General features: G+C 59.2%; 1 protein-coding gene across 2 annotated transcripts in view; it reads right to left on the bottom strand.

The window, feature by feature from the left end:
• Positions 1–1272: 1272 nt before the first annotated feature.
• CDC34 (cell division cycle 34) overlaps positions 1273–8813 on the bottom strand; it is a 9523-nt gene continuing 1982 nt past the window's right edge. Inside the window, exons 1-5 of one of the 2 annotated variants that reach the window (XM_019513504.1) lie at positions 8205–8504; positions 4105–4191; positions 3178–3275; positions 2772–2906; positions 1274–2115 (exon numbers count right to left, since the gene is read on the bottom strand). In XM_019513504.1, coding sequence (XP_019369049.1) covers positions 1899–2115; positions 2772–2906; positions 3178–3275; positions 4105–4191; positions 8205–8381 — 714 coding nt within the window. In that variant the 5' untranslated portion in view covers positions 8382–8504 and the 3' untranslated portion in view covers positions 1274–1898. Of the gene's footprint in view, positions 2116–2771; positions 2907–3177; positions 3276–4104; positions 4192–8204; positions 8505–8813 lie in introns of those variants that run through there. The other variant, XM_019513505.1, reaches the window with a different exon arrangement.

Below are 8813 nucleotides of genomic sequence, written 5' to 3'. Positions count from 1 at the left end.
TGCTTTGGAGAATACGTATGTTGAGTTATAGAGCATGAAACCTGCAGAGAGGGGCACCTACCTTGAGCTCAGCCTGCCAGCCGTGCCTGGAGCATCGGACCATCTCTGTGTGATGTCGGGCCCACGCTTGGGATCGATTTCCACATCCACTGAGGTCGTTCTACACCAGGGCGGCCAAGCTGTGGCATGTGGTAGAGTAACGGACAGACAGGCAGCACAGCAGCAGATAGGGCAGGGAGCAGAAAGCAGAGCAGGTCAGGCAGAGGAAAGGGATGGGAGTTGACGGGTTGGTCAGGAACAACAGGAACCCCAGGAGAGACGGGCGATGGGAAGAATTTGCATGGGGCTCATATGAGCTTACTCCCGGTGACACACCCCGGACCCCCCTGGAAACCAGCCGCCTCCAGTTCCTAACCTGGCAGGAAGGGCCCCTCCTGGAGCCAGCTGTATTGCATAGGCTGGGGCAGAGCCAAGCTCTTGCTACCATCCCTCTGGCTCCTGGTCCCAGCACCTCGAGATGGATCCACACCCTCAGCTCCCCACCCCACAGCACTCCCCAACAGATGAACAGCTGAAGGCAGCCACAAAACCAGTCACCATGCCTTCCATCTTCCCCAGCGATCTACCAGGTCAGGAACCTCCCTTGTCCCCCATCTGCTACATCTCAGGGCCCAGACCTCACTCTGCGACATGGCGCCCCTCAGATGTCTTTAGCTGTTCACAGCCCAGGCCAAGAGCCTCCTGGCACGTTGTGTCCAGCCTGCTCTGCCCTGATCAGATCCTGGTGACGGAGCAGGGACTGAAACCGCAACATCCTGTATGATAGAGACACCTGGTGCTCTCAGTGAGGACCCTCGTTTGGCCTGGTCGGTCCACCACGGGCACTCCCAGGGCAAGGGACGATCCTTCGCCCACAGGATAGGCAGGGAGGCCTGACTACTTCCCACTCACAGCAACAGCCACCTGTTACATCTGACCTGTCCACTGCTCCTGCCTGCCTCCCCTTCACCAGCCCATTTGCCGCATCACTGATCCCTGGACTCCTTTCCCTCCCTGCCCTGCAGTCCCCACACCTGCCCCAACCCTCTCCTTAAGGGTTGAGATCATCGTGGACTTCCAGGCAGCGCCCCCTGACCCTGGTACAAGCAGTGCCTCTGATGACTGAAGGCAGCACAGCCGCTCCCTTAAAAGTACTTTTATTAAATAGTTTTCAAAAAAAAAAAAAAGAAAAAAAAATCCAAAACAGAACAAAACAACCCCCAAAGCAGCAGGAAGAGTTAAAACGCCACCCCCCCCCCATCTTGTCAGTGCAGCCAAGATCCACCCTGGGGCACCCTTCACTTCTGCCCACTTCCCCATGAAGGAGGGCCCAAGGGAGGAAGGGAGCTGCTTCAGCCCAGGCTGTGCATGCTGGGATCTCAGTCCCTGGGCCCAACGGGCTCCTGAAGTGCAGGGAAGGGGCTAGTGGGAGCAAGGACTGTTCCCATGGCTTGTGAGCGGGGTGGGCTGCAGAGGACCACAGCAGCCCCTGCCACCTCTCCACCCAACAGGCTACATCAGCTCCACACAGCCATCCCCAAGCTGTTTCTCCTCACACAGGGTATAAGACCAATTTCACCCCATGGAGACATCCCCCCTCACTCCACCCAGAGATGCCGGCTTCCACGTCCTGGCAGATACAGAAAATACCTCAGTGAATTCCGCCCCCCGCCCCCCCATATAAAACTGGGTTATATTTTACAAAGACAGCAGTGGTTTCTCTTGCACAGCAGCACAGTCTCCCCGTGAGGTAGAGCGCGAGGGCTGGGGCCGACCGAGCCGAGATTCAAACCAGGGCATCCGAGCCGAGGTAAAATTCAGGAGTTTATAAAGGAACTTTGGCGCAGGCGGGGGGGATGTCAGGACTCCTCGTTGCCAGAGTCATCCTCATCACCGTAGCAGCTGTCAGCGTCGTCGTCCTCCTCCATCTCATCATCTTCGTAGTAGTCGTCGTAGAAGAGGTCCGAGCCCTCGTCTGGGGCTGGCGTCTTGGTTTTCACACAGTACTCGGCCAGCGTGGTGGGCACCTTCACACCATCCCGCTCCGCATCCACCTTGGTTCCCAGGACTTGCTTCCTGCGAGGGGCCAGCAGTGAAAACAGGGTTGACATGATAGCAGAGGAGGGATCATAGGTATTTATAGGTTAATCCTGGCATGGGGTGCCAGGCAGGAGCCTGAAGTCTTTGCAAGGTGTCACAGCCTGCCGGGCCAGGACTGCCCCAGGCACCATCATGGCAAGAATAGTTTAGATGTGGGTGGAAAGCGCCTCGAAGCAGCCTCAACTTCCCCCTCCCTCAGTGGGGCTTCCCCAGACCTGCAAGAGCCCAGCCCTTTTGGGCAGGAAGATGGGCACTGCCCTGCTGCAGGGGATGGGCCGTTGCCCATGCAGCCAAGATGCAGATGGGGGAAGCGTCTCCCACACCCCCGAGGCTTGGCAGACTCATGCTGCAGCTATTCTTCATGGGATGATCACGTGTGGATCTGCCTGTGAGATCTCAACGTCCAGCGCAGTTGAGCCCTGAATGCACACAGACCCCCCGGCCAACCTGGCAGTCACCCAGGCCTCACTGGTCTCTATCACTAGCCTTGAAAAGCAGAGTGATGCTGGTGGAAATCTCCCCAAGGCCTTTGCTCCCATGCCCAGGTGCAAGCATCTCAGTGCCCTCCTGAGCAGAGTGACCTCAGCTACATGCCTCCCTCACTCATCCGAGTGCCAGTCACACTCCCTTACCTGATGATGTCCGTGTACTCTCGGTCCTTTCCTTTGCTCTCTTTCCACTTGCGGTACATGACCGAGGCATCTACATTGGCCGGTGAGAATGTGTTGGGCTCGTTGAGCAGCGAGATCACGCTCAGGAGGATCGTCCTGGTGAGCATGGGTAAGGGGAGCAGTTAGAACCAGGGAGTGGGGCTGAGCAACCGCCCAGGTCTAACAAGGAGCAGGAAGGCACAGTGCTACACCAGGGCCAAGGGCTGTAGTGCCTAGATCCCACCTAGCTTGCACAAGCAGTGATTGTGGGCACTGACCATCAGCAGGCCAGACACCAGGCCCACAGATAGAGCTGAAAGTCCATGCCAACGGGAGGGCTCTGCTAACCGCAGCCCCACGCTCCCTTGCCAGCTGCCCCATGGCTTACCGCACGTTCTGGGTGGGGTTCCACCGCTCTGATGGCAGCTCCCCACTCTGCGGATCGTCCACTGGAGGATGCAGGATTGAGATGCAGACATCCCCAGTCTGGAAGTGCAGGAGACAGAGCTTAGCTGGGAGTCTCAGCCCCACAACCCAGCCCAGGAAGGGTGCCAATTCCTCTGGTTGCTCACAGCCAATGATAAACTCCTCCGCTACCTCCCAGCACCCCTCCCGTGGCTTTCCCTGTTTCTCAGGACATGTGCCAGAAAGCAAGAAGCACCTTGAGGCTTCCCCTAGGCTTCTGAGGCCTCTCAGGGCAGCTGTGAAACCACTTGCTGTGACAGATCCAGACTGCAGCCCCCCACCCTATACTGTACCTCTGCACCTGGAGACCCATCTCCTTGGTGGTCTCTAGGGCAGTTGGTGGGAGACATTTGTTCCAAGCAGGCTCGAAAGGCAGTTTAGAGCCTGACCCTGCCCAACCAGCCTTCTGGATCAAGGCCCAGGCAGGTGCCAGGCAGTGGAATAGCTGCGAGTCACCAGCAGACCAGCTGGGGCGCTCCCTGGGCCGGCTCGTACCCCTCCCTGCCTGGTAAACACCCGCGCAGCATTATCGACACGCTTCTGACCACGATACAAGACCTGCGGACTGCTCGTCCCTGGCTCCGCCTGTAGCTGGTCATGTCCAGCAGACGGGCAGGTTTCAGGAAGGGAAGAACCAGAGCCAGACCAGGCCAGGTCCAGGGTGGCCAAGCTGTACCAAGCGAAGCCCAGGACACGGCTGGGCTGGCTGAGGCATGTTTGCTCCCAGCGTGGGGTCCCGGTGACATGCAGGCTGGTTTCACCCAGTCCTTGGATCCAGCCCAGAAAACCCCCTGGGGGCCAGAGCAGTGGCTGAATAGGAGCCTTTGTTAGCACAGCCACAGAGACCCACCTCATAGATGTTTGGGTGCCACATCTTGGTGAGGAAGCGGAAGGCAGGCGGGGAGTAGGGGTAGTCGACAGGAAACCGGAGGCGAGCCTGTGATGGAAAGGGGGAAGGTCAGTGTCCTGGCTCAGGAGGAAGCAGCCTCGGGGGCCAGATGCATTATGGAGGCCCAGACAAACCCCATGGATGCCCTTCAGGGCAGCCCCATGGCTGCATTGTGGGTTGGGGCTCAGCCCCCCACCCTGACTTCCCACGTACCCCAGAGAGGATGGAAGTAATCAAGGGCTCAGAGCCTGGAGGCAGACGCTCCACCCCGGAACTGGCAGCACCAGCCCACAGGCTCAACCCTGCCCATCAGCAGGAGGCCGATGACTTCCTCAGGGTAGGGGGACTGTGCGACTGAGAGCTGTTAACCCTGGCCCCGAGCAGGGGCAGGGGACAGAGCATAGGCCAGCTCAGAGTATCTGGGACACAACGTGCGAGCAAGGCCCTGCCATCCTGCCCTGGGGGAGGAAGAGATGCCAAGCCCACAGGGTTAGGGACCCAGCTTGCATGACCTAGGCACATCCCATGCCCTATCTCCCCTTAGGATGGCACAGGCCAGGCAGAGGAGACTTATACTACTTCATAGAGAAATAAGGCTGGAAGGGATCTCAAGAGATCATCTAGTCCAAGCAGGGTTCAAGTCTGCGACCTTGGTGTTATTAGCAGCACACTAGGAACTCCAACCCCACCTAGAAGCAGGCGGGAGGGAAAATGCACCCATGGTGTCATGGTCTGGGGGCAACCTGCTCCCTCCTGCCTCCCTGATCCCAAAAGGAAGATGCTCGGTTGCATCATGGCCCATCTGGACACCCAGGACCACAGGGCTTCCAGATAATGGGGGCTGCCAAATGCCACACACCGCCTCTGGGTACAGGACTGTCCATCAGAGACTGGCAGCATGGGAACGATGCCAGCAGTTCTGAGCTTGGGGACAGGCAGCTGGGCCCTGCTGGCACAAAGGCACTGCCCATAGAGGAAGTCTGCAGTACGGAGAGCCATTTACTAGGTCAGGTTTGCTGGAAGTGGCAATGCTGGTCAGGGGGTCCCCCCCGCCAAGGCCAAGCCGTGTTATCAAAACTAGGCTGATGCGTGGTGCCTCCTCCCTGATAATTCTGCCCCGGTTCCTCCTTTTGAGACTCATCAGCTCATTTCCTTTCTGGCTCATCCAGCAATTACCCTCCTCTGCCAACCTTGACACTGCCCCGGGCCACAGCACCCCGCCCCGGATGTCTGGATGAGGGCTTGTTGTGTTTGATGGCCCACAGAGAAAACAACCCTGCTTATTTACTTCCTTGTGCAGATCCCGATGTCAACGTGGGACCAAGCGGACAGACCCACAGAGCTGTCCCAGCCGTGGGGCCAAGTGCACTGACCTGGATCCACCTGGCAGCAGCTAGTCGAGACGCACCCTTGAAAGAACAAGTGTCAGCTTCAGGGGTCTAAAACCTCCCTGCTAACTCCTGCTACAAACCGGACTGGGATGGAGCTCAGAAGACAGCTTGTTCCCAGCCCTAACTCAGTTCCTCCCAAGCCCATTTCTTCCTGGATCTTACAAGCTGTGTCAGCTAAAGCAGCATGCAAGGCAGATCTGTTGGGCAGATGGCGAGAAGGTTAAGTGACTTGACCTGACAACGGGTAGTAGCAGAGGCAGAGGTGCTGGACTCCTGACTAAGCCCCCTTCCCAAACCCACTGACTGGATAAGGAAAGGGGCAGCCACTGAGCTGGGAGCAGGGGTGATTTCCAAGGGCAGTTTAGGCCAAGGCCTCTGATGATGAGATACAGGAGCCAGAGCAAGGGCTGTCCCGAGAAAAAGGCTTGAACCAAGCCACGAACCCATCTCTGAGCAGACAACTTCCACTCTTCCTCCCCTGCATACCCTAAAAGAGAAGTGCAGAGGGACACATGTCTCGCCCGATACCCCCAGTGCAGCCAAGGAAGCCCCATGGGGGTGGTGAGCTCCAGGCGATGGCTCTCAAGCCAGCGTGGGAAACGTGGAACAAAGTAAGACAACTTCCCTCCCCCCATACAGGACTCCACCAAGCCCTTGAACATGTCTGCAAAGAGATGCCACCCCCCCGCAATGGTTTGGAAAAGAGAAGCCTAAGAACAGAAGAGCTGCACTGGCTCAGACCCATAGTCCAGCATCCCATCTCCAACAGTGGCAGGGGTGGATGCTATAGGGGTAGTGCTGAACCATGCACCTCTAAAGCAATTTTTTTCCTAATCAACACCCTCCCAGGCATCTACCATTTACTGGGTTAGAGATGCCAGAGGAAACATCTCCAACCATTCACTTCAACATCCACTGAGAGCCATCTTCCACGATACGAACGCAAGCAGCACTCAGGACACCTGGGCTCCAACAATCAGGCTTCGGCCGCGCTTCAGTTCTGGGAAGCGATCGTTACCGCCACTCTCTCAAAACGCCACGCAGCCTCCAAGACGGGCGCTCGGAGCTTAACATCTGGTGATTCAAGCCCTAAAAATAGCCAGTCCCCATTGAGAACGAGACCGAGCACAACCGAGTTCAGGTGCTAAAAATAAGCCCCTGTGAATGTTGTGGCTGTGCCCAGCTGACCGCGCGGCATGTCTCGTGCTCCCACGCCAGGTCCTGCGGCAGGCAGCAAATAAACAGAGGGTTAGAGTGAGCCAAGGAGAGAGATTTTCATGCTCCGGCTTCAGGACTGGGGAGGAATCCACTAGCTGCCCAGCACCAGGAGGTTGTCTGCTAGTCCAAAACTTGATTTTACCTTGGCAACAGCACCTCAACCATGCCCAGCATGGCCAAGCTGGGCCGTCGGCCAACCGCGGGCAGAAGCTCAGTGCGAAATGCAGACCTGGATGTCTTGTCATGCTGTGTGCAGCCTCCCCCCCACAACCCCACACGGTCCTGAATGTTACTCCCATCCTCAGGTGCAGGCTGGAGCCCAGTTGGCTGCAGGAAGCTAGCACAGGAAGAGGGAGGACTACAGGCCCGTTCACTCTACTGACGTGTTTCCATCCTGTCTTTCAACGCAGCCCTTGCGTGACTCCCCAGGAAGTCGAGGGATGAAGGGTACCAGGGTTTTAAACCGAAGTGTGCGCAGCCTCACACTCACAGCTGGAGTACCGCGTCCAGTTCTGGGCGCTGCAAAGCTCGAGAGAGTCCAGAGAAGGGCCCACCTGTACGATCAGAGACTTGCACGGGAAAGACTGAGGGACCTGGGGCTCTTCAGCCTGAAGAAGAGAAGGCCGAGAGGGGCCTTGGTAGCAGCTACCGCTACATCAGGGGAAAACATCAAGGGCTCGGTGAGCAACTGTTCACCAGGGCACCTGAGAGGAAAACCAGGCGTAACAGCCACAAACTCCTGGAAGCTCAGATTCAGGCGCAACATTAGGAAACACTTCTTCACAACGAGGGTGTAAGGCCTGTGGGACAAGCTCCCCCCAGAGGTGGTGCAATCACCTACCCTGGAAATCCTCAAGAGGAGACTGGGTGGTCACCTTGCTGGGGTCATCTGACCCCCAGTTATCTTTCCTGCCTGGTGCAGGGGGCTGGACCCGATGATCTTCTGAGGTCCCTTCCAGCCCCCAGCGTGTCCGAATCTACGCATCCGGGTCCCAAACCGCGCTCAGAACAAGCCCCTTTGTGGCACTGGACGGGATCGAGCACCTCCCAGGAAGGGGGACCCTGCAGCACAGCTACAGGTGGGGGGCCCATGCCAGCAGAGGGTCCCTACGGTCCGGGGACCAGCGCCTTCGCCCCCCCTTGAAACCAGGCAGCACCCAGCAGGCCCGAGAGCTTTCTCTTCTCGCTTCCCGATGTGGCAAGGCTGCTCCGAAGCGGCTGGGGCACCGGGCTGACTCATGGGGCGCAGCACCCAGCCGCACCCGGCCCAGATCAGGGGTAGGAAGGAAGAAAGCCTGCCCCTCCCGTCCCTGCTTCCCCGCGGTACAGGGGCCCCTTCGGGAGCCCCCACCCCCCGAGGAGACCAACCCCGGGAACAAAGCGCCCAAAGGCAGCCGGGGAGGGGGGGATCCCGAGACCCCTGGAGCCCCTCGAGCCGGCTCGGACGCGCACCTTGAAGTAGCCGCCTTCGTAGTAGGTGTTGGGGGGCCCGAAGATCGCCACCTCCCAGTTGTACAGGTCGCCCTCGTCCACCAGCGTGACCCGGAACCCCTCCACGGGCTCCTCCTGCAGCCCCTTCAGCTCCAGCAGCAGCGCCTTCTGCGAGCTGGGCACCAGCGGCCGCGCCATTGCGGGCGAGCCGGGTAGGCCGCGCGGAAGCCGGGGAGTCGCGTGAGCGCGGCGGCCGCGGGGAGACGGGACAGGCCTGGCAGCGCCGAGCCGAGCCGAACGTTCCGAGCCGCGCCGAGCCCAGCCGCTGCGCCGCAGGGCACCACGGGACTTGTAGTCCGCCGGGTGGGAGGGGAGGACAACCCCGCCCCCGCCGCGCGCCGGCCGGCCTATGACGGAGGGCAGGGGGCAGGGCTTCCCGGCAGCCTGTGCGAGACGGGTGGGATTTGTGACTTCATGCGGGGCGCGGAAGAAGAGAGCACTGCGGGGGTGGAAATGGGGAAGAAGAGAAGAGACCTCCTCCCCCTCCTCTTCTTCCCCATTCCACCCCAGCAGGGAAGAAACCACTGCTGGGGGGAGAGAAGAGACCAGACCACTCCGGGGGGGGGGGGG

Source organism: Gavialis gangeticus, unplaced genomic scaffold (genome assembly GCF_001723915.1).
Source record: "Gavialis gangeticus isolate Ggan-Ray unplaced genomic scaffold, GavGan_comp1, whole genome shotgun sequence".
NCBI lineage: Eukaryota > Metazoa > Chordata > Crocodylia > Gavialidae > Gavialis > Gavialis gangeticus.
Note: the sequence above shows the minus strand (reverse complement) of the source record. Positions and strands in the feature narration are given on the sequence as shown.